General features: G+C 43.0%; 1 protein-coding gene across 7 annotated transcripts in view; it reads left to right on the top strand.

The window, feature by feature from the left end:
• The window catches only part of LOC111837360 (LIM domain-binding protein 2), a 58694-nt gene that overhangs the window by 12525 nt on the left and 19358 nt on the right, over positions 1 to 26811 (top strand). For all 7 annotated transcript variants that reach the window (XM_023799376.2, XM_023799378.2, XM_023799377.2 and 4 more), the window contains exons 2-3: positions 3851 to 3953; positions 22879 to 23051. In XM_023799376.2, coding sequence (XP_023655144.1) covers positions 3851 to 3953; positions 22879 to 23051 — 276 coding nt within the window. The remainder of the gene's footprint in view (positions 1 to 3850; positions 3954 to 22878; positions 23052 to 26811) is intronic.

Here is a 26811-nt window from a genome sequence, read left to right on the forward strand (position 1 = left end):
ACCAACCAGTTGAGTACTCTGTGACTGTGACTCTTTATACTCAACTGGTTGGTTGAAACAAAATCTTGGTCTGGATTTTTGCTCTCTGGACCTGAACTACCCAACTCTGCTAAACAGCATACTACTATATACAAAAAAGTTCACAAGGACTAGACAACATACACCAATCAGCCATAACATTAAAACCATTTGACAGCTGAAGTGAATAACTTTGATTATCTTGTTACGATTGCACCTGTCACGCAAGGGCACAGTCAGTTCTTGAAGTTGACATGTTGGAAGCAGAAAAAAAGGACATGCAGAAGAATAAAGGTGACTTTGGTAATGGCCAAATTATGATGGCTAGATAACTGGGTCAGAGCATCTCCAAAACAACAGATTTTGTGAAGTGATACCAGTACGCCGTGGTCAGTACCTACCAAAAATGGCCCAAGGAAGGCCAACCAATGAACCTACGACGGGGTCATGGGCGCTCAAGGCTCATCTATCGATGTGATTGGGGAGTGAATGCTAGCCCATCTAGTCCGATCCCTCAGGAGAACCGCCGTAGCATGAAATGCTGAAAAGTTAATGCTGGCTGTGATGCAAAGCTGTCTTGCTGCATTTTGGGGCTGCGTATCCGCAGACCAGTCAGGGTGCCAGTGCTGAACGTCAGAAGAGGACCATGGAGCAATGGAAGAAGGTGGCCTCATCTGATGAGTCATGTTTTCATTCACATTATGTGGACGGCCAGGTGTATGTGCACCATTTACCCGGGGAAGTGATGGTACCAGGATGCACAATGGGAAGAAGGCAAGCCGGTGGAGGCACTGTGATGCTCTGGGCAATGTTCTGCTGGGAAACCTTGGGTCCAGGCATTCATGTGGATGTTACTTTGACATGGACCACCTACCTAAACATTGTTGCAGACCAAGTACACCCCATCATGGCAGTAGTATTCCCGGATGGCAGTGATCCCTTTCAGCAGGATGATGCGCCCTTCCGCACTGCAAAAATTGTTCAGGAGTGGTTTGAAGAACATGAAAGAGTTCAAGGTGTTGACTTGGCTTCCAAATTCCCCAGATCTCAATCCGGTTGAGAATCTGTGAGATGTGCTGGACAAACAAGTCCGATCCACGGAGGTCCCATCTCACAACTTACAGGACTTAAACGACCTACTGCTAATGTCCTTCAGTCAGATAGTACACCTTCAGAGCTCTTAGTGGCAGGAGGGTGAATATTAGGCTGCTGATTTTAATGTTACAGCTGACTTCATATATTACATTTACACAGTGAGTGTCAGTGCTGTCAGGGCACTATTTGAATTTCCACCAATGAAAACTTGATACATGAGAAAATGTTTTATTGTTCTTTCTGAGGAATGGGAATAATAAAAGGGTATGGTAAGAACAGGCTTTCCAGAGTGCTCTGCACAATCACTCCTTATCGTTTGTAATAGTTTTCTTTTTTTTGGATGGTGGCAGCCATTTCTTTAAGAAAATAGTAATCTGTCGAAAGACAAAATCAATGTCAGGCTCAGGACATTCATTTCACCTCCGCACTAACAAGTTTATGTTAGCAACACAGTGTCTTAGAAAAAGACTGTACAGGAATTGTGTATATCTACTTCACCTCATCCCTAAGCCCCCAATTCAAATAAATCAATATACAGTGGTACCTCAGAACTCGAATTTAATCCGTTCAGAACTCCGGATCGAATCCTAAAAAGTTCTAGTTGTGATCAAGTTTTCCCCATAAGAAATAATGGAAAACCAATTAATTGGTTCCCGGCCCCAACAAATCACATCTAAATATGTTTTTTTTAGCATTTAAACACAAAATTAACCTTATAAAACAAGGAGAGCATTTATCAAAACAGTAATTTGTAAAGTAAGAAAATAAATGTATCCAAACAATGTGTCCTGCCCCAATGGTCCGCTCCTTCCGTGTGCCACGCCCCCTCGTTAACCCCGTGTGGAATCACCTTGTGATCGGCTGTTTCTGGTTGTTGTCATTAGTCCTCTGTATTTCGTCCGTGTTTCAGTTTGTTTCCCCAGCCGGGTCGTTGTATTGTCCGTCTGCGTTTTGCCTGCATTACCTGTAATTAAACCTAGTGTAAACATGCTATCACTGCGAATGCGAGGCTGAGACTGAAGTGTTACCCTACTTTTCTGCTGAGAGACGTGCTGTGTGACTCATTTTCCCTTAGTGTACAAATTATCTTAGTTCGGCGTTCACGGTTTGACTTATGAGATTCAGATCGAGTTCTAGGTAAAAAAAAATTCGAACTGGTTGGTTCGACTTTTAAGAAATTCGACTTCTAAAGAGTTGGAGAACTGAGGTACCACTGTATCAATGTACCAATGTACTGTATGTGAACTTAAGAGATAACACACATATCCCATATATACCGAAGGTACTATAACATTAAGTATCGCTGTCGGCTGCGTTAATTGCATCATTTGCCGGTTTTAAAGCCGGGTAGTTGGCACAGGGCTAACGATGTGATCGGACGGCCCGCGTCAGCGTCTCTCGATCGGCTGTTTTATCTGACGCTCATTAGTTCTTCCGCATATACATCGTGTGTGTGTGTCTGTGTGTGCGGACTGGGGGCAATTTGCGAGGCGTTAAAGAGCGAATTATTAGTACCGTAACACTTAAGTCTGATGGCAAAACTTAGCATTATTTTTGTATGCATGAGTACGTTTTAACTCAAGTACAAGAGAGGATTAATCTAATTAATAACATCATTCAAGCGTATCAACGGAGACCGACATAAGTTTTTTTTTTTGCCTTAATCGATTTGCACTCTAATTCTTTTGAGTAGCATTTTAATTTTTACTTATATCAAGTAAAATATTATATTAATTATAATTATAAAAATAATTAGTTTTTCGTTTCTAATTGATCATGACGTTTTTTCCATAGTGAGAATGGAACGGACAGGGTATTTGACTTTGAAAAGGACGTACATTATGCTGTATTTTTAGTTGTTACGTAGGTGGTGAGGTGACTTTATGGGGTTCTCTGGTCTATATTGTCTCGGGGATTTTCAATGGCATTTGAAGGGGTTGCTGATCCGCAGTCCAAGGCTCCTAGGTTATATCTGCAATGTAATTCTTATATGTAGTTCAACTTTTTCTAAATACTTTAACATGTTAGATGAAATGCGTGAAATATACCTGTATGCCTCTGTGTAAGAGACACATTACTTTTGGAATAGCCTACTTCCAGAATACCCGAACTGAATGTCATTAAAGTTACGTTGAGGAATGAAAGCAATGGTTATTTCTTTAAAAATGTAATACTTTTCTAGAAAGACAGTTCTAGTTGTGGTACCTATATTTGGGACACATTAAACATTCAAATAAACAAATTATATAAATAAAGGGAATCTTTCACATTGGCCAAGGGAAGGTGTGTTTAATGTGTACTAAAACGGAAAGATTGTCTTACTGAGGAACCCCTTTCCAGGAAGGAAAGTCAATCAATAGATCAAATCAGTAGATTTTCACAAAAGACAAAGATCGATTCAGTGATTCAGAAAGGTTTTATATTTTTTATGCTGATATTTTGAAGTTTGTATATAGTGATGCAAGACATAGTGATGCAAGAATTAATAATAAGTATGTAGCTATCCCTGTCCTTCTGTTACACAGTAATTACTGTGATTGACTTGAATAAAAGGGATTCCCTATACGCAAGTACGCCCATAGGGTGCTGTATTGATACGATTGCATTCCCAATGAATGAAATTGAATGCTGAATTTTGAAATAGCGATATTTGCACTAACACAAACGGATCATTTTTGTTTATATTTCCAGTGTTGTCTTTCTCCATGGTCTTTATATGTTCGTTTGTATATTTCAGGAAAGTGACAACCTGTGGTGGGATGCTTTTTCTACGGAGTTTTTTGAAGACGATGCCACTTTAACGCTTTCATTTTGCCTGGAAGATGGACCAAAGAGATACAGTAAGGGTTCATTTTTAAGATACAAATGTAACTGCTGTTTATTATATGTGTAATTAATTTTAAAAACTGTATAAAAATATGGAGAGGCAATAGAATTTTTATTTTGGGTATATTAACTGTGTTCACATAAAGTATTATAAACAGTGTGTCCACTTGGGAGTTTCTTCCTCTTATAAGTAATATTTTTTATTTAATTACAAGACCAGGTTGTTATTGGCATCATAAACCAAGGACATGTTACACTGATGCATTTCACTTTTGAAAATCGAACTGGTAACACCATCACTCATCATAAAATTTAGAGTATTGTACAACTCTGGCTTTTTTTTACTGTGGAGATTCCGAAATCCATCTCGCAGACCTGGAGGGTTTTTCAAAACATGTCCGTTTGCACGTACGGCGAGTGCCGCTCGTAGTTCATCCAATAGCGGCTTACCCTGTGGACAGTGATTTGTTTATTGCCCCCGGCAACTTGCGAGGATTCGGATGACTCTGCCTCGCTAAGAGTGCATTAAAATCCTCCTGTGCAGTGATGTTTGTTTTTCTGTCTGTTTGCTTTGTTTTGCTGGATTTTTGTTGGTGGCAGCAGAGCTGCTGGGAAGTTAACATACTGGCAATGGTTCCCCTAACAGGATAGGCTCCGCGTGGTTTGCCACCACTCGTCTAGCTGTAGCATTGCCATGATATTTTGGCATTTTGTAGCAGGCCGCTGATTATGCCAAGGCGATTCTGAGGGAAGCTTGGAGAGGGCTGTGGATCAGAACGGTGTGTGTATGTCTGTGTGTGTACGCGCGTGTGCATGTGTGCGTGGGCATGTACTGTATATATTACAAAAAGTCCCTGCAATGCCAAAAAAACCTGTTATTCTGACCTTGCGGGTACTGAAAAAATGGGAAATAAAAATCTGTGAATGCAATAAAAAAAAACTAAAGATGCAAAGTCTTGTATTTTGTTTGGTTACTTATGGTTGAGGATGGTTATGGTTAGGGCTGGGTGGAGGTTAAGCTTCTTATGTTGAGATTTGAGTTTTCCCCATAGAAATGAATGGAGACTCCCCACAAAGATATAATTACAACCCTGTGTGTGTGTGTGTGTGTGTGTGTGTGTGTTTGTGTAAGTTTGTATGTTTAGTTGGTGATGACTTAAGGCAGGAACACCACTGAGTTGGGAACAAATATAAACTCTTTATCAGGCTTAACAAAACTGATAACGTTTATTATCTGTTACGGTGGGGCTTCATGAAGGAGATATGATCCACGTGGTGACTCTCAACAAAGGGTTTATTAACAAAACAGAACATAAAATGAGAACCAGAAAATAAAGGGGTCATTCGCAACAACTAACTAAACTAAATCTAACCAACTGGGAAACAAACCATAATGAACCACTCAGAAACAGAACAAAAGCGAGAACTTAAATACACAACTAAGAAGACACGACGCAGGACATGTGGGAACCATAATAAAATCAACCAATCACAAGGACTAAGGGCAACAAGAAACAGGGTATATTACAATTTACAAGCAGCAGAGAAACATTAACACTGAAGGCTAACTACACTAGGAGAGACTGGGAACACAGGTACAACAGAACATAATTAAACAAGGCACGGATGGGGTAGACTATAAACATGGACACAAAGCAAAGATATAGGCAAACAATACCAGGCACTAGGGATAAAATAAAACCAATACATTAAACAAAAGGTAAGGTGAGGCTCACACTCATGACAGAAGGGATACCAAGCTCTAAGCCATAGGCTCAGCCCATTGAGCCATACAGCAGCCCAGGGAGCAGGGGCAACACACTAGGGCAGGGTTCTTCAAATCTGTACCTCGTTTCCAAATCCAGGCCGTGTTTTCAGTTCTCCCAGGTAGTTGTTTAATAATTACTGATTCTGATTGGTCAGAGGCTTCACACCTGACTGACAGGTAAAGGAAGGCTGGAAAACCAGCAGGGCTCGGACCTCGAGGACCGGGATTTGAATAACCCTGCACTAGGGCTACACCAAATGGGATTGCTACTGGGAACTGCTGGCCAAATGGGGAAAAGACACAGGGGACAGGGCCAGACAGGCATCAACTCTGACATGGTCATTTTAATGATAAATATTTAAATAATTATTTACTTTATTTTTGATTTAATCATTATGATTGAATAATAGCTATAATAATTTAAATATGGACAGCTGTGCTAAAGGCTAATGCTGTGCTTCACTGGGTATGACTTTTGCCTCATACTTCAAGGGTCATGGGTTCAGTTCACACCCCTCATTGTGTGGGTGTGTGGAGTGCATATGCCTTCTGTGCAGTTTCGTTGCAAGTTGTCTGGTTTTGTCTTGCAATCAGAAAACGTGATTAGTTGCCGTCTCTGAATTGCCCATTGGATGGGCCTGCACGCATATATGATGGACTGACAACCTGCCCTGGGCGGTCCCATGCTTTTTGCCTTATGCCTCCTGTGACAGGCTCACTGTGAGCCCATACTGGATAACTGGATAGCTTTTTAATTAAATGTATGTACATTTCTTTGTGTGTATATTTATATCTGTAGGTGTAGAGCTTATAGAAAATATATACTAATATAAAAACACCTGAGCCACATACTGCAGGTGCCCCAACTTTATTCTGACTCACTTGGTGGGGAGAGAAGAGCGTGTGTAGGAGCTGCAGTAAAAATACCCCTCCTCAGACGCAAGTGTGACTCCTCTGGGGAGCAAAACAGAATGAGAAATTAGTCATCACGGAAAAGGAGAAACTTCCAGCATGAGATTCCGAACTGTTTCTCAGCAGCAACAAATTTAAGACATATATGTATAGAAATCAAAGCATCACAGAGACAAATGCTAAGCTTTACAGTGTTATTTCATGTGATATTACTCATACATCCATTATCCATCCCCATCCTTGTGCTGTGTGCTTCCTGGGACAGGGCCCCCCCCCCTCACTACCCTGACCAGGTTAAGCAGTTTGAAGGTGGATGGATAGCTCCTTGTTTTATTTGAGAACTGTGGAAACTGTGTAATTAAAGCAGATTATTGGGCTGAATTCAGGATATCTGTTGTAAAGATTTTTTTTGGATTGTTTGAATGGTTTGAGTATGCTACACCTGACTATAGGGTTATAGACAGACTGTCCTAAGGCAAGGGATCTGGTTTGGGTTTGTCCCAGTTGGCTTTATTTTACCAGAGACTGGTTACTTTCTCAGTCCCCAAAAGGGTGCTGGACCCGATTCCCCGAAGGATCGTCTGTCCACGCGTTGTGTGATGAAACTCGTCTAATCCCCTAGTTAAATACCTTGTAATGTAATCCACTAAGATAAGAGTCTTGCATTATAATGTAGGCTTTAACTGACTGAGCTGGAACTGCTCAAATAAAGGTCAGTCTAATGTATTTATATAAATAATACACCACAACCCCGAATGAACTAATCACATTGTTACGTTACCTTTACAAACCTCTGCATCTCCTGTTAACATGGCCGTGATGTATGGTGCACTTCCGTAAGCCACCAGAGCGTCTTGTTTCCAGTCCCGTGACGGTGAAGCGATTGTGACAGATTAGTGGTGTTGTCCCCTGTGTCGTGGCTGAAGGTCCTCTCTGTGGTGTACCGCTGACGGCCGATTTGATGTGATTCAGGCTGCTTGTCTGATCTCCGCTGCATTATGGCCATCACTCCGGGTGACAATGGCAGATTGGCACACGAGCAATTAGAACCCCCTGGGATCAAACACACTGGCTTACATGAGGTCATTTGTCCGGGCTTCAAGTAGATACCCTCATTCTCACAATCTGTGATCTTGACTTCCCGTACCTGTACGATTGTAATAGGTTTTATGTCCCCTTGCCATATAGCCTTAACCTTATATTCAATTTCCCATAATGCAATGTAAATAAAGAAGTCTACAAGCTGTGCCCCCTCCCCCCAACAATTCTGACTATGAAAAATGGTAGGAGGATGGAAGATGGATTGATGAATGAAAGCTGTGATTAGGGTCCACTTTTACAAGCAAATGACAGGCCACACGTTTATTAACAAAATACCATAATTAGCTGCGTCCCTCAAACTATAAATAGCTTAACGAGGAGCAACATTTAATTTTATTATCTGAGCGCAGAAGAATGAGAATAAATAAGTGATTTTATGTTTATTCTATACATTGGGATTCCTACATTCCCACATGCATTTGCAATCTGTTTCTACTTAAATTGTGTAGTACTTTCCAAAGTAAATGAAGCTAAAGAAAACGTAAATGACTGCCCCCAAGCTATTTTCAATATATGGGTCGATTTAGCCAAGCTAGCATCATTTAAGCCCTCCCCAGAAGCAGCGCTCTAAGCAAAGCATTAAATTATTCTAACTGTGTGAAAAATGTTTTCAAATGGCAGCATAGATTGTAGAATAATCTAATAAAGGTCCCTTAATTGACCTGCAATACTAAGGGTGATGTTCACCATGGTAGATGTCCATCCTGATTGCAGTTCACTTCATTCTGAGTGCCATTCTGGTGGAGTGTGTGCATGGAGTACAAGAGATGAATACAGGGGGCACATGTAAAAAGAAGCCTTTTCCAATAAAGATTTCAGGTCATGTATGCTTAGGAGTTCTTTATTCTTTGCTTAACTATTCATTATCTGTTACAGCTATAATCCCAAGAATCAGTTAAATGCACATTTAAATATTTTGACCTAAGACCTAAATTGTTTACAGATTAGTCATGGTGATAACACTTCCCCAACAGAACATATTCATCTGTGGTTTTTTTTTTGAGGATATTGTCCTTTTTCTCTTCGCAATTACTAGACGTTGAAATAGATTTGAATGTGTTCAACGTGTCATATAAGCTACCAAAAAATCATGCTTCACGGGAAGGGAGATTTTGGACGTTGGATGCAAAGATTTGGGGATGGAATTCTTTTTATACCTCCCTCCTCCATAGTAACAAGAGACCTGTTGTCGGAGGCAAGCAAGGATTATCCAGAATGGTAAGGGGTCTAGGTGCCGTGCAAAGAGGCAGTGGAACGTTCCTGTCATGATGTGGAGATTTTGGTCCGCCCCTCCAAAAAGAGAGTGGAGATTTCTTCTTGAAGCCAGTCATTAACATTGCGCCATGACAAGGATTTTTTAGGGGTTTTTTGTGGCTGCTTTAGGGTTTTTTAAGGATTGTTCCTATTGAAGCCAGTCATTCACATTGCCCCTTCTGAACCATTATTGGCCTCGCCCCCGGGATCTTTTACAAAGGTGTACCATCCCACAGAGAAGCACAGATTTTCATCTGTCCGAGTCACTATGAATATGATATCTCATGTGTGTTTCATGTGATATCGCGGTACGTGGCTTTCAGGGAGATTTACCAAGTTATGAAGTATGCTTGCACAAATTATAATGATCTTGTTTAACTGATCTAACCTAGACCAGCAAGTCCACCCACTCGTTCCCCAAATATTCTGATCGATCTTTGGGTGGAAGTGGATCTGTCCCCTCTCATTCTCCTTTCTTGCTGCTGGTTACTGACTGGTGGCTTACATTGTAGTGTTCCTGAATATAGTGTCATTCTGTTGCACAGGAAAATAAATACCTACCCACAAATGTAGAGCCTGCTTCAAATATTGTGCGGCATCTGTTATAAGGCCCCGTCCCCCGTGTTCTTGCTGCATCTCCAAAAAAAAAAAGGTCAGTCGACCTTCTCCCCAAAGCATGGCAGCATCCAAGGTCAAACGTGGCAATAAACAGGGGAGGTGTTTGTAATGAGGGATGTGATTTATTAGCGGGAGGCTCATAGGAAATAACCTGTGGTTGGGGAAGATAGCGCTAAAAGATGAGAACAATATATCTACAGGCCCTGCATTGTTTAATATAACCGGGATTCTCCAAAATGCTCTGCAGCCGGCTTGTTTTGGGGTATTTTTTTGTCTATCAATGTTACAATGCTAAAATCTATTTACATTCTGTCTCCGTACTGCAGTCGGTCACATAACGCGCTTTTCAGCTTGGCTGCTGCAGCGCATACAAAATAATTATCCGACTGATGGAAATGCAATACACTCAAGTGCTATTTTGTTCATTTGTCGTTGGATGGTAACTGGATTTAATTGAGGTTTATTTCTGTCTCGAGGGTGGATTTACTACTTTGACACTGCCTGTAAAACCCTTACACTGTATAATTAGAAAAAAGAGTCTGCATTATACTGCAATGTGGTGCCTTTTTATATAAAAAAAAGGCTGCAACATGATGCAATCTTTCAGCAATTTTCACACTTAAAAATAGCTCTAAAAGTAAATCACTTCAATTTGCTCATGCTTTTATGTTACACAGTAGAAACGGGATCGGAGACCGTAATAATTAAGAGACTGAAGTGCTATAACATTGTGTTCAACCTACAGAAAAGGATTAATTTATATGTGTAGTCTTAGGATGACGCAGAGGGGAAAAAAAATATATATATATATATATTTGTGTGTGTGTGTGTGTATAAATACTATTAGACTGAATAGATACACAAATACTACAATGTTGCACGTAATTATATATATGATGATGATGATGATGATGATGATAGTGGATGCAAAACAATACCAGCCGGCATTTGACAAATGACAAGCCATTAAAAAAATGAAATTTGCCGAGATCCCTAGATGTATTACATTTCTGCATCTCACAGAGTTCAGCAAATGCATGCTGGCATACTGACAAGTGTGAAAGGTGACAGAATGATAAAAGTGAGGGTGACAGAGGCGTGAGGCTAAACTGTCACCGAATCGTGGTTTTATTTTTTTCCTTGGTGCAGCAAAGCATCCTGCAATAATGTGAGGGAAAACACACAGGCAGCGCGCCGTAGCAACCACAGCTCTTGTGCGCTTTGGAGTTTTTCTCAGGCCTGGCCTTGTCATGAGACCAAGATCAGGAAACGTGAACCAGTGCGGCAGGGGAGGGGGGGGGGGGTGGCACGAGGGGGGCATTGCCGGTACTGCTAGATGCTTTGGAACCGGGAGCTCCGGGATGCAGGAGGGCGGCCGGCGAATCGGAGCTGCCGCTGCAGTGATTGACAGGCCTGTGGATCCCTGGCCTCTGCCGGGCGGAGGGAGGCTCGGGCCTTCCCGGGCTCCGCACTGACTGACAGCTGACTGACAACGGCAGCCAGGGAGGATGCCGACACGTGGGGGGAGACGGGGCAGGAGTGAGAGTGAGAGGAAAATAATCGGGGGGGGGGGGGGTGGAGATGAACACCACAGCAAAGTATAGGAGGCTTGGGGGGTGTGGGGTGGGTTAACACTTTCATGGCGCTGCCAGGTTGCTGAGGTCTTCTGGAAAAAGGGGGCGGTGAGGTCAGATTTAGGGAGGGGTCATAGAAACAGGAAATGGGAAGCCTGGCAGTGCACTGCAGTTTTGTTTTTGAGCTGGCCTGCCTCGATCTTCCTGCTTTCTCACCACTTTTTGTATCCCGTTGGAAAACAAACCCCGTTTCCCTTGCAGTTCTGGGAACAATGGGCAGTAGAAATAGCCCGTTCTATCCCAGATTTGAACCACCTTTCTTACTGTTCTTCAGGATTTCTCCTCTGACCAACACACACACACACACACACCCTGTCAATGCATTAGAATGTGTGCATATGTGTCGGTTAAGAGCCATCAGTCTGATATTAAGGGCAGACTAGTACAGGAACATTTATTCAGGGTGATAAAATTGAGATACAGCATTTATCTGTTACTGAGTAGCTGCATTTGCACAATGTTCCTGACCATGGAGCTTGCCAAATCTTCAGCCATCACTTGTCCCCGTGTTTTGACAATTATGCTTGGTTTTGTCTTTAATACTTTTATGACCTGATGATTTGTTATTAACCTGAAATAGTTTAAGTTGACTGAGCATTTTGCTCATCAACCTACCAGAACGCACAAATCAGTGACCAGAATGTCTGAGCTGATGTAGCGAATCTTTTAGGAAAGCCTCCAGAATATTCTACCCCTGTGCTACAATTTTGAAATTCCTCAGCAAGTTCTCTAGCAAAGGATCAAAGATTTCTGGGACAGCTTTTTAAAAAAGGCTGTTGTGATTAAGTACCATACTCATACTCCCGTAGTTAAAAAAATATCTAAATTTATTAGCAAAAGTCTTTTATTAAAGCAAATGTTACTGATTATCATTTTTTGTACAAAATATTTGGTAACGCTTTACATTTACTGCACCTTCATAATGCCTGTATAATGCATTCGTAGAACATTCAAAAGTAGCATGTGAGTATACCCAAACATCCTAACATACCTTAACAGCTGTAATATAACATAATAAGAAACATTTTTTGAGAATAATGAAATTTTTATTGTATAATCGTATAATGTTTGTCACACACACACGGACACACACACCACACACACACACACTTAATGTAAAGTGTTACCAAATATTTCAACAAAGGGTTCGAGCCATGTGTGTCAGAGTAGCTGATACCCAGTAATGACCTTCATTAGAATAACAGCTGTAAGATATTAGGATGGAACTCAGTGATAAGTTTGACAAAGGGGAGGAAGACTCTGACCCTTACTGTTATCCATCATCCATCCACGTATCCTGATCAGGGTTTCAGGGGGGGCCTTTAGCTGATCGTAGGGTTAGGTCATATGGCTGGAATACACCCTGCATGCCTTTAGCCTGTGAGAGAAAGGGAGGGATACATAAACTCCAAGCATGGAGACTCAATCTGCTATCATTGGAGGATCAGGGCACTAGCCCTACCCACTCAGCCACCATGCACCCCCCCCCCCGAGATTCTCTGATTCATTCAGTCAGGCTTTCACTCCTGACAGGATCATCATCAGAACAAAGTGATACATTCCTGCCGTGTTGAATAATGAACTCGAATCAAACAGGTGGACCAGTTCATTGGAAAATAGCCGCATTTCCTTTTTCAAAGCTTAGTATTTAACCAAATATAAGACTTCTTGAACCCCTTGAAGAAAGACATTAAATGTAGAATCTCAGAATTGTTACATTATTTTGTATAATTACTCATTTAAAGCAGTCTCATTATACATGTATGTGTCTTTAGATTAATGGTTAATGGCATTATAGTGGTTAATAGTTATAGCATACGGTTTCCTATTTAACAATCCCTGTTTTTTCTGGGCCTTAAAATAATAACAACAGCTCTGTGCTGTTCTCAGATAAACAGCTACCAAGCATCCATAATGTCTGTCTTAATTAATACTTTGTTTTTTAAAGAGCATTTTAGATGGTTTACGGTTTATCACACTCTTTATGTATTAATCAATTCATTTTTTTTTTACATTTGTAAGCTGTTCATGTTTATAGCCTGAGACAGGGGAACGCAACGTGGACATTGTGATCATTGCAGTACAAAGAAACTAAAAGTGGGCTTTAGCATTTGACGGGGCTCTTGGGACTTCCTTAATGTTTCTGTTACGATATATCAGAGCGGCTTTTTACTCTTTGATTGAGCGCCACTCGTGCGCCGCTCCTGCGTGCCGAAATCAATGATAATGACGGAGCAGTTTGCTCATTGTTGCCTCTGATAATCCTTAATCACAGCGAGTGCTAATGCCGCCACGGTGGCGATGCCCTGCTCCCCCAGCCCTCCCGCGGGTCAATCCCGCTCGCTAGGGATCGCTAAGGGGATTAGTGGAAAACCTGTTTTAAAAGACCGTGTAACACGGCTGGTTTATTTCTCTCAAGAACCCAACCCCCCCCCCCCCCCCCCCGTCACTCTCAGTTCCACAACTGGGCTCTGCATTTTCAGTTAAACCAGTGGGTTAGAAAGTCCGAGACCGGTTGGGAACTGTAATATCTGTCCTGTCTTGAATATTGTACTGTGGGTTCAGGTGGAACATTATTTCTTTCCCTGTGTATCGTATATGACTGAAATGACAATAAAGCTTAACTTTACGTGACTTGACTTGACTTTAAATGCTAATGCTAAGTTTAAATGCTGGTTTTATTAAAAACCAGAACACTGTGGAGTGTGTTTTGAGGTAATGGGTGGATGGGAAAATAGGGGCATTTGATGGGAGTGTGACCACAAAAAAATGTGCCCTATTTTGGGGGGGGGGGTTGAGGGCTGCAAAAAATGTGGATTGGATCAGCGCAGCAGAGCCGGTGGACAAAAGGGGGAAAACAAACAACGGGTTGGGGGGGGGGGCAAAACGAGCTCTGGCAGGGTGCCGGGAAGTGAGCGAACAGGAAGCATGTGATAGGACGGGGCTTGCTGTCGAAATCTGTTTACTGAGGATGAGAGAAAAGGAAACACGTCTAGTGAATCACAAATGAAGGAACAGGTGGGTCGGATCAACACACCACACCTACTCACCTGACTGGCTGCACCCCTCAACATCTTTCACGTCTTCATTAAAGATTTATATTACCATTGAGGGTTTTGTAAGATAAAGCAGCGGGCCTCGGTCTATCCAATCTGAGTTTGATGGGAGCGTGAGAGGAATATTAACATTTGGAGAGTGAGCAAAAAGGGTGTTATGTATACATCTGTGACCATGTTGTGGGGCTCCTCCTGTAGAACGAGCCAGATGTTTGGTTCCCCTGCCGAATAGATGCTCAGGAGGAATGGAGAGCAGCTCTCCAGTCAAGAGTGCTGTGCACAGTCTACTGCTTGTTTATGTGTTAGTTTTTACTCATTGCTTACTCATTATATTTAACTAATTTTTACTCAGTCAAGCTCATAGTCTTAGTTAGCAATTTAGGTAGCTATGATTGTGTTGGGGGTTAATTTAATATTGACATTTGGTCTCAGGTGGTCCATTAGAAAAAGACAAAGATATCTTTCTGGTTCAGTGTTGAACGCTCTTGGTCAGTTAATTATAGAAGGTTGGCCGTTGGTGATCGCACAAGGCAAGTGAAGATTAGCTTCAGAATTTCCCAAAATTCCTTTCCCCGGCATTTTGTAATTAATTGCCCCATCAGAACTAGGGCAATAAAAAATATCAGGTAAGATTATATAAAATTTTATTTAAATGACAGCCAAAGGCTCAGAGAGTGAGGAAAGTGTATCATGTATTATTCACTGTGATTGTTCAATTATTGTTTAGTAATAAGACATTAAAATAATGAAAATGAAGTCAGACTGTATATCTACAGTATAGTCTGCAGTCCATTATTATCACTTGTTTAGCAAAGCCATGTGTTGGATCATGAAAGCATGGTCGATGTGCAGCATGGGAATTTGACACTGCGAGGAACTGATTTCCCTTTGATTTGCAATGATGAGCCACACTACATTTAGAGCTTTATGATTTATATGGAATAAACCAGATTTTAAAATGAAGGTTCAGACTCATAGAGTTGAAGCATTTAAATCCACCCCACCCCCCCCCCCCAAAAAAAAAGAAATTCAATATCCATTCTAACTCATGTAAATTATTATTGAAATTCATTCAAATGCAGACATTGCCTTGGTCAAGGTTTCCTTTGTAAGATTTTGTAAGATTCCATTCTGGTTCTAGTTTTATTCATGTTGGCAAACCATTCATATTCATTACATTTGTTGGTGTTTTGGTCATCTCCGCAAGCATTTTGCCCATGTGAATGGGATGTAAGGAGAAACAACTTGTTTGCTACTGCAAGTGTGGTGTTGTTGGAGTGTGCAGCTCAAAGTAACATAAAACTGTGTTAAAATTGCATGGTACAGCTGAAAAAGATGGGGAGAATTAATTTTTTATGTCAGTGATCAATTTTTCATGTTTCAGGGTTTAAGGAGTAGTTCAGTTGTGTGTGTGTGTGTGTGTGTGTGTTTGATTTAACCCATCACTTTCTGAGAAACTTTGTTGGTGATACCAGCAGTTAAACTAGCCCCACTCAGCCCTGGCAGATAATTACCGCAGAAAATGCTTGCCAGTGCTTTATAAAATATCTGCAATTTACAGCAATTAGTTCCACTACAATTAAAAACCATTACAGGAACTCTCCTGAATGGGTTATTGTTCTCTGGGCTTTTAACGGCGCACATTTAGGGAGCATAGGTGTCCTCCGGATCCTCTCCATTAGCCCCTCTCCATCGGAAAGGCCGTAATGGAAGTCTGCAGTGGACAAGGTGATCAGACACAGGTACTGACCCAACCTCCATGCTGTCAAAACATTTTTTGTTAAATTAAAGACTGTTGGAATAGTTTGCAAAAGAAAAGTTTTTTGGGAGCTAGAGCCGTTTTCCTTTTTTCCCCTCCTTTCGTTTCTGTCATTTTGGGGACATTTTTTGGAATTGTTCTGAAGCGAAAAGGCATGAGACGTTGAAGCTGCCTGCTCGGGCGGCGTTTTTTAAGAGGAGGGGGGTGGGGTGGTGAGGGGGGGGGGCGGCGATGGCTCCGCAGCCTGTGACTCCGGCAGCAGTGCCGAGGTTTCTGGAGGAACGTGGGGGGGGGGGGGGGGGGGGAAAGCGTGAGTCAAGTGTTGGTTGAAGCTCTGAGTGAGTAAGACTCCCTGGAGGGATAATTACTGGCAGGCGGTGCTGGGCCCCCCTTATTGTCCAAACCCGGCTCTCTGTGTGAGCTGAGGCTCGAATGAAAATCTCACATTATGCACTGCGCTGGATTCAGTCAAAATAATAAAGAGAGAGAGAGAGAGACAACACCCCCCCCCCCGCCTCTCAGGACGCTACATCACAGGGTTGCGATCCGCCTGCGCTGTGCGTTTTTTTGTATCGAGGTGTTCACAGTCAGAATTTTAATAATGGAAAGTGTGATACACATTTTAAAAGCAATTATGGGTTCCGTGTTCCTTAATGGGCAGGCCTATTGAATTTCCTATTTCTTTGATGATGGGTAAAATGGAAAAGTGTGTTGTTCCCCAGAATTAATACATCGGAAGTCAGCTCCTGCGTAGACGGTCAATTACCCAGACATAGCTTGGAACAAGCATTCCTATGCAGTGCTGCACTCTGTTGGAGTGCCTTTCCCTCAGCGGATTTGCATACTCTGGTTCCAATAAATATCTATGATCTACGTAAGCACAAAAGTGAAAGATGAGGTTTTTGTGCCTCTGCTGTGCACCGAGGGACAATTTTGAACATTCTCTTGGAAGCTAAATAAACATGCAGTAGGTACACACATGCTGTTATGCTTCCAGAAGACACCTTTGCATTTAGTCCAATCATACGTCCTCTGTAGGACTTTTGTGACGTATGGATGACTCTCAATGAGATACAATGCAGGAAGGTAGTTTAAGACATACCATGATAATGGTTCTAGTTGGGTTATATTTATGTATTTTTCCAAGCAGCTAAGAAGCTTAGTGGCCAGTTTAGTTACCAGTGCAAACCTTTTTCGGAGAGGAAACCAGCTCCATTCTGTCCAAAATAAATGAAATATATCTTAGCCATTATTCACAGTGTAATTGTCATAATTAAAATTGATTTAGTCTGAGCCATGTGGGAGTTTCCACTAACACGGAGCTTAGCTGGCTGTTATAGGTAGTGTGGGTTTTACAATGCATACCCCAGCTTCAGCTTCAGCTACACAACGGTGGGCTGGTTATGGCGAATCGCCATGAGCAAAGCGAGGCTTTGCGGACGGGCGAAGGAGCCAGGAGGCCGCAGGGCGATAAAACGAAATACCCGCCGCCAACAAGGAAGGGGCAAGGAGGAGGAGCGCCCCCTGATGGCGTCGCTAAGGAACTAAAGCGACTCGCTCCCTTCCTGGGCGTCGCCGCGTCAGGGTCGCTGCGAAGCCAGCGGAGACGGTGGCGGCGATAATGCCGCTATTAATAGCAGGCGCTGCACCTGACCCCAGAAAAACAGTTAGCCTGTCCAATCCCCAGTGGTTGAAGTGGAAAACCCCAAACCCAGCTAGGGAGTGGGGGGGGGGGGGCTATTGTATCTCTGTTGCACCCACTGTCAGCTCGATTGTACCAGTCCCTCCCCCCTCCGTGTACCATACCTGCCAAGCAAGGCTGCCCCCGCATCACACTCAGCTAGGTGAGTTCGTTTTGGCTCCTTGCTTTCTGGATTGCGCTGAGAGGCTGGCTTGTTTTGAGGCACAATTTGTATTTTTTGTTCAGTTTTATTTAATATATGAATGTACACACACAAACCATCCATACCCAAATCTACGCCCTCGCATATACAATAAGGTGCAAAAGTCTGAGGCAGTCACGGAAAATGATGTCTTCATAAAACGATGGCATTATGTGTGTTAAAGTACGGCAGCTTAGTCATTTCGAAACCTCTCCGAAAATCACCACAGTATTCGCAGCGACCATCTAACACGCGGGTGCATTTTTTGACTGGACTGTTTCCCACCTCGTGTGGCTAATCAATACCCCATTGACTCCTTTAACCAATTAAATTAATTATTTAAGTGAGCTGGTGGAGAAATTCAGTGAATAAGTGGAAACGCTGGGGTGGCCCTGAGGAGCCGTTTGGGAACTGAAGCGGTGCTCTTCTAGTCATCCAATACGATACCGGTAACTTTTTAGAGAACAGAAGAAATTTTTGTTTATGTCTTTATACTGTATTATTATATTATGCATTATTCTCTCTGTGTCTGTGTCTCTCTATCTCTCTCTCTCTCTATATATATATATATATATTATATATATAATATACTGTAGACACACACACACACACACGCGCGCACACATGCAGATACATTTTCTGTAACCGCTTGTCCTATTCAGGGTGGTGGTGGGGGAGGAGGGGGGGGGGTTGGGGGGGTTCAGACCGCAAGGCTCTCTCTCTCTCTCTGTCTTTCTCTCTCTCTCATATATAATGTATGTATATGTGTGTGTGTGTCTATATGTATGACATCAACAATTTGTAAAGATGAGATTCAGGAAAGGCTAGATATTCTGGAGTATTCCTGAGTTTATTGTGGGACTGGGAATTTTGTTTGCTCCCTTCTCCTGATCTACCGCTGTCTCCTGATGCACTTTCATTCACTGCACAGACGGACACCATAAGTGGTGGCATTACTGTTCCGAATTACTTCTGTCACGCTGTAGTGTCGCTAAAAACAGCTTCCTCCAGAAAGCACAGGAAACCCCTTTTTAGTGCCCCAAGTGCGACGCTTCCCAACGCTCTGAATGGTAGGAGGACACATACCTCCGTTGGACCTTGATTTAGCACCGTTTATGAAAGACTGGCCGTGACGTTGTGGAAGGAAAGGTCTCTGCTGCCTTCTGTATGAAGAAATCCATGATGGTGTTGCAGCACTGGGGCTCACTGGTCAGTGCTGCAGCCTTGCCTCTTCAGGGCTGACCGTTTGCATGTCCCGGGGGGTTTGCATGTCCCGGGGGGTGGGGGGTTTCCCTGCTTTGTGCCCCATGCTTCCTGGAACTGGTTAAAGACTTGCTACCACGCTGTAGTGGATCAGCAATTATAGAAGATGGATGGATACCAGCCAATATACTATTATACATAATGTTTTGTACAGAAATATTTCACATTTAAGTTGATTTACTGTTGCCCTTTTGAAGCTCTACTAGCCGTTTCAAGCGGTCTGCTTTGTTAGATGTCTTTGGGAAGGAAAAAATCCGGAACTACGCTTATGAGTTACGGTGGTACCCCCTGTGATGGGGCAATGTAATCGTTACCAGCAGACTGTGTTCCCTCCTATGGTTTGACTCCCCGCAGAGACTGGGAGAGTAACCAGGGGCAACCGGGGCCCTGCTTAGCGGCAGCTTGCCAAAATCATGATTCCTGGTGCAGTCCTGCCCGCCACTCACTCGCTGAGGTAGGATACTGAGTCTTCAGACCTCTAGGGTCCCCTGGTGAGTCGCTCGCCTACTTGAGCGTAGTGGAAGTTATTTTTTGAATCCCAATTCCACTTAATTTTATCAGATGTCCCCCACAGTCGGTCCAGATATCCTCCTTGCATTTAACGTGGCATGCATTGAAAAAGTCAATTGTGTTTGCATCTTTTCACTCATTTTTGTTGGGTTTAAGCTTGCCTGTATCTCACTGTCTTGCTCCTCTTTATTGAATTGACAGTAGAGAGTAGTTTTGCTGCCTGAAATTATTTACAGTAGATTGAAGCCTGTTTACAGCATGATTGAATTTTCCATCACCGCACAAACGAGGATGATCCACCTTCTCTAATGAATCTCATTAAACTTGTGTTTACATGTGTACCTGTTTGTAATATTTGTGTGGGTTTACTTAGAGTGTGCCGAGTGTGTGTGTGTGTGTGTGTGTGTGTGAGAGAGAGAGTATTCATTGGTAAGTTGGCATATTCCTGTATTTTTAGGTGTTCGGGGCTCACTATTCTGTGGAGATTAAATATCCCCAAAAAATATAACAAATTCTGAATAACAGATGTTGGTGGGGTGACATCATTTTTTTGTTCTGCTTAAAAGAAAAACTAAACAAAAATTATTGAAACTACTTTTGTTTATTGGAATGGGTTTAGGTATAATTAATTATATGACAATCATTAGAAAGTCCCCATAAGCACAGTAGCGTTGGTCTGCGTGTGCATGATGCTGTGCTAGAGAGGAATACTGTGAATATGTGACACATTTACGGCGTGTGAGTATTGGTGTGCTCACGTGTAGATGCGTGTCTGTGTTTCTTGCTTGCGTGTGCCAGCAGGTGCGACTCTGTGTTTGTGAGCGTGCCCGCATGTTTGTTCCTCCGTGGCTGATAGTGGGTGTGCTCGTGTGCACTGTCTCATCCCCCCACTGTCACCGTGGCCGCAAACCGCAAGGAGGGGGGGTTGAGGCTGCCCCCTCCCAACATCTACCACTCGCAGCCAGCTCCCGGCTAAGTCGCACAAGGCCTCATTACGTCCTGCCGGGCCCCAGCCACTGGCAGCCAATCCCGTGGACTCAGAGGGAACGATTCCATAAAGTGGCACAGATTAATGTGACTAATTAACAGGATGTTAATTATTTGTAAACTGCGTGTTTGGATACACATTACTTGAGAGCCGTGTGTCGTGCTGGCTGTTTACCGAAACGAGCGATTGCTAATCCCATCTCGCCAGTGCTCCTCTCTGAAACAGAGCCAGGCAGCAAGGACCCTCTTTCACAGACAAAGAAAGCAGCGCCGCAGCGCCGCAGCCCTGAACGGGAGAAGCATGTTCCCGTCTCGCGAAATCCGCTTTCAGGTCAGCTTCCACCTGTTGACTGACAGCACTCGTTAGCGCTAATGAACCCGAAATGAGCCGAGGCTGGATTTATTGACGTTAGAGCCAGTCGGCTCATATTCACTGCAGAGAGGGGCATCGGGAATTTATACCTCGCATTCTTGCGGATTTGGCTTGCACGTCTCCGACCATCCTGCGCAGCTCTACACACAGGGGCGTACCTGGAAATCTGTCTGAGAAAATGTCACCTTGCCCCCCCCCGCCCCCCCCACCAAAATTTGCATGTAATTTTACAAATTCAAGGGATGGACCCCCCTGAATCTGCAGGGGTATCAATGCCCATTCGAAGCCTGGCTGCACGCCACAAGTGTAGATTACCTGTCCGTTTAAATTCTGCTCTTCGAATAGTTGTCTTATTAGGTTCTTACTTTGTTAAGAGTTATTCTGTAGCTCTTGCTCCAATACTGCTTACACTTGTACCTGGGCCTTCACTGGAAGCCCAGCCTAGCTGTACTCATGCCCAGTGAATTCCTCAACAGCCCTATGCGTTTAATGTGTCATTTGCCTGACTTGTACTTCACGTTGGACAAAAAGCTAAATAAATATAAATGTTGAAGTCTCCGGCTCTGGCAAGGTGTGCCTGGCACTGTGCCCGGGGGCGGACATCGCGTTACCAGTCCTCAGCGTTTGGGGTCAGCTCAGACCCGCTTCCACACACACCTCCAAGGGTGGTTCACCTCCACTCAGCTGCCCGGCCTCCAGCAGTCGGACTTGCAAGCTTTTATGTTCGCTTAGTCATGCCTGGCTTGCCGAATTCCAAACAAGCTGGTCACAACCGCTTTCCTTTACAAGGTGAGCGCTTAAACCACACATTGCTAAGTGTTTGAAGGGAGTGTTTTTTTAATATATATATTTTTTCAGCTCACTACCTTAACTGATAACCCACAGCTGCCTGATGTATCCCGGGCAAGTCTGAGATATTAGCCGCGAAGGCTGACGGTTTGCCGTCCAGGCTGCATTGACTTACAGTTCCTATTTATTTCAAGGATCCCGGGGAGTTTTTTTTTTTGCTGAATCGCTCAAAGCGAAAAGAATGCTGTGAATATGAGTAGCAGCAACCCTGATTTAACTAGCTGAGCAAAATGCCTGCACTCCTATTGCGTCTGACGGGGGAAGAATTTCAGATTTACTGCATAGACCATAGTCTGAACGAGTGTTTTGGAGTTTTAAAAGGAAAAGGGCCCCTTGGCAATGCCCCCCCCCCCCCCCCCCAGTGGGAGGCTCCTCGGAGTGCCTTCAGGTATGTCCTTTTTAGTATCCACTTTTACTGAAAGTCTTTCCCGCCGGGTCCCCTAGGGTTTGAGACCATTTATAACCGTCGTGTTAAAGGGTTCGCCGTGGAGCAAGCTCACACGGCCCAGCAGGTGTCTACGAGAGGCCTCACGCGTCTGACCGCTTCGCCCGGAGACGCTCAGGAGCGATCTGCTCCCAGCCGTTCTTCCTCCCCGCCCGCTCTCCGCTCAGCGGGACCACTCCTCTTCCTCTTCTGCTTTGCTATCGTGATGCTGACGGGTTCCCGTGGTAGCAGATAGGGGAAATCAAATTAGCTGAATGGGGTCACTTCTTCTCCTTGCCGGTCGTCATCTTAAACATACAAAGTAGACAAGTCCTGTCCCATGCCTGCAGAAATCAATGTATGGCTGATTTTAATAAACAGGACTGGAAATGCAGAAGGGTACGATCACCAGCATTGATTAAAATCCATTCAGAGTGCTTCGCCACTCTAAAGAATAATGTGCTTGCTTTTGCTGCTCCGATTATAAGCAACATTCAACTGAGATCCTTCTCTCTCTCTCTCTCTCTCTCTCTCTCTCTTATCCACAGCCATTGGGAGGACGCTCATCCCTCGCTATTTCAGCACTGTGTTTGAAGGCGGCGTCACCGACTTGTATTACATCCTCAAACACTCCAAGGAGTCCTTCCATAACTCATCCATCACTGTGGACTGTGATCAATGCACCATGGTCACTCAGCATGGAAAACCGATGTTTACAAAGGTAAAGGTTTCAGCCCCCTTCCGCGATCGGAGTCCCGCTCAGAACGGTAAAATTACTTGCCCTCTAGTTTAAATTCTGGAGCACTCCAGTGTTGTTCTCGAACAGTACAGACTCTGAGGACGATATTCGCTTTTAGCCCATTTAACAATCACGCATTAATGAAATGTTACTGGTCGATATCTAAATACTCCGGAGTCTGTTCTTCCAGCGCATTGTTCATTCATGTTTCCATAGCATGCGTCTTTGATACATAAAATGCAAGCTTCTCTTTGCTCTGATTCGTGGTTTGATCAAATTCCCTGATCCCTTGCGACTTCCTTCATGTCTACGGAACTCACTTTTGATACTGTAAACACTTTCACCTTAAAAAAAATTTATGCAGCATTTCAACTCAGATTTGGATTCTTTTCCAATTAAAAAATTGCTCCTTTAAATAACGGGCACATGAGCAGGTGCACTGGCTGATTTTTTTAATAATTCAGCAGCTGCTATATTTGGTAAAAATGTATCATCTGCATTAACAAATAGTACGTTCAGATACACCCTTTTTACTTTCTGTCAAAGATTTAATTCAGTCCCTTATATTGCTATTGTTAGCATTAAATAAAATCACGAAGAGTCAGTATTCAGAGGAATCGGCCTTTGGAATATCTGTTTTCACATTTTGCAGTGTTCAGGGCATTACTTGCTTCAGATTAAGAAACAAAATTTGTTCCTTGGCATTTTGATTAGAATCTTTAGAAATGGATGGAACCAGCACATAACAGAAAAAGGCAAAGCAGAGCTATTCAATGAAAACAGGAAGTGGGGCATCGCAAAGGTATCGCAGGCCATTTGCATTGGTTTTGGGGTATTCACAACAAAGGGAATGAAGTGACAAACTTGATACCTCCACAGTAATTGAGCCCACAGGTTTTCCATTACAGGGAATGGAGGAGAATAGTTCTGGGTACCAGGTTGGATCCATGCTCGGGAAGGAGCAGTAGTATTGAGAAGCTGTTAATGCAGCAGCAAACACCTACATATCGGTGGCTTAATCAGTCAGGGTGGGAGATTGGTCTCCCATCATGCAAACCTGACTGCGCACATGCTAATTTAGCTCTAATTGTCAATGCACAGAATGGTGCATACTTTGGGAAAATCCAAAAAAATAGCTCCACTGCATTTCGGGAATTCTGGAATACGCAGTCTTATCCTCCGCTTGCACATCTGAAAAGAACGGTGGACCAGAATCTCCGTTCAAACACCAGTGTTTATTTGCGACGGCTTGTTTAGTCGCCCTGTGGCTGTGTGATGATGCGCTACCGCTAGAAATATGAAGAGCGTGGATACTGTCAGTCATCATCTCTGACCTCCTGGCAGCACTGGAAATTCCCCCCGCCCCCGAGATGCCTGGCGTACATCATACCTCTGCACCGTCGCCAGGGGCTAACCCGGAACTCAGGTGCCACGTGCCGATTTGTCTGGACACACATCCATCTGGCTGGTGCCCCGGATGTGGGAGGGCGTGTCAGTCGTCAGCTTCAGTCGTGCGATTTTTCATGTGTCCTGCTGTACCGAGCTGGTCTGTGGCTCTGAGCTGCCTTCAGCCTTCACTTCATGATGGGATTTGTGTGAATTGCACACAGGGTTTCACTCCCTGCCTTCACCACTTTTTCGCTGCAACTTTATTTTTCATTCAGCATCTTTTCATAACGGGAATTTTTCAGGGAGTCGATGGAGGTTTCCAGAAAGAAACCTGGACAAAATATAAACCAGCCTATATGGGTGACATACCTGACTTGATCATTTGCTATCTTCCCGAAGACATATATTTTAAAATTTTATATTCCTGCTAATGTATACTTTTGGCCACACACATATATTGTAACCATGACCTTATTTCACAGAGCAGTGAAGGTCCCATGTTCATATGAAATACCTGTCCTGGGTTTCCAAGTGCAGAGTCTAGCTGTAAATTATTCATCAGCCGTGGGTTTCCTGAGAACAAAGAGGCTGTAAGAGTATCAGCTCCACGAGAGATTAACAAGCTGTTTCTTGAGTTTTCTGCCTTATCACTCCAAGTGGGTTGTAATTAAAAAAAAAATTAAAAAAACTCGGCAGACAGGTGACCGCCTTAGAAACTGAAATGGTTTTATTCAATGTAAGTACCATCAAAACAAATCCATAAGCGACATGTAACTGCTAAGTTGCGCTTTATTTTTAATTTTTTTAAAAAAAAGAATTGTTCTGGTCTCATGACTTATGCATTTTTTAAGCCTGTTTAAGACTGTGAAAAACAGACTTTGATTTTGGTTGTCATTTAGAGCAGCATAATTGCTAAGGTATTTCAAACTCCTCCAGTCGCTCTTCTCTACGTAAGAGCAGCTGCTTTACTGCGTGTCTTTTCTTACTTATTTTCAACACAATGTACAAGATTGTAGTTATCAGAGTCCTACACTCATCTCGAGAAAAATGCCCTGCATTTATTAAATATATGTTTCATTGTGGATTGGGGGCTGATTGAAGAAGGGGGGGTCTTGGAAACATTCCCCCCCCCCCCCGTAGCTGCTTTTTGAGACAGTATATGCTAGGGAATGTGGACGGGGAGTGTATCCGATGCCCTGTATAGAAATACCACAATACTACCCAGCACTGAGCTTTAACACAGTGCATCCACAGCTGACTGCAGACGACAGCCAGCTTTCCAGGCACAAATGAGCACAGTGGCAGCGTAGTTTCCTGAAGTTATTTCTCTCAGCAATTTGCATGCCGTTAAATAAAGTTGCACATTCGCAACACAGTATTTTTAAATTTTTAGGCTGCCGAGTCAACTGTTTTATTATGTTTTATTTAGCAGAGCAGAGTATTGGAACGGGTTAAATTATATATTCACTAGTTGGAGGGGGAAAAAAAAAATCTTTTTTTAGTTTTCTTTTCGAGCATGGTCTAGTGGTACCACGTGACACGCTGTCTGCCTGCCAGCTTCTTTCTTGTTGATCCTCCAGAGACCATCTGTGCTGGGGGGCATTGATTAGAGTGTGTCTGCTGGGATTACATCTTTTCTGTTGCCATGCCAACAAATCAGCTGGTTTTGGTTTCCATGGCAACAAAATGTCAGAGCTCAGAGTACCATAACATGAATTCCGCAAAACAGAAAATGTTTTTCTTAATTGGTAACTCTCGTATTTAGGATTCATTGTCTGGGAAACAAGATAATATTTAAAAAGCATTTAACAATATACAGGTATATCATAATATGATATACATGTTAGGCCATAATACAGAATACAGTGTATATGAGTGTTACCTATTTCTTTAATATGTTGAATCATTATAGATTTTTTCTGTCAATCTTTTATAGTTTTTTCAAGCAAAATTGAATGCTTTTCAATATGAAGCCACTCTCTAAGTAGCATCATCAAATGCATAGCATAGTACAGCTCCCAGAACTACATATTTTCTCAGAGATTTACCATCAAAACATTTCAAAGCATGTCACTATAAGATTAAGTATCTACACCTACTTTCTATTTATTGTTTATTGTAAAGCTTATTATTGTAAAATGCAGCTGCTTGTGCAGTCCTGGCGAGAACACAGTGCGTTTCACGGGGCTTAATTGAAAACGAGCTACCTCACCTTTTCCTAACCCCTCACACGCACGCATCTTTATCATCTTAATATCATGTCATACTTGATAGGTAACATATGGGCAGCTTATTCCTCCACAGGGTTCAAGAGTGCACAGATACCGTCAGTGATAGTAAGCTAGTCAGAGAT

This window comes from Paramormyrops kingsleyae, chromosome 25 (assembly GCF_048594095.1).
Source record: "Paramormyrops kingsleyae isolate MSU_618 chromosome 25, PKINGS_0.4, whole genome shotgun sequence".
Classification (NCBI taxonomy): domain Eukaryota; kingdom Metazoa; phylum Chordata; class Actinopteri; order Osteoglossiformes; family Mormyridae; genus Paramormyrops; species Paramormyrops kingsleyae.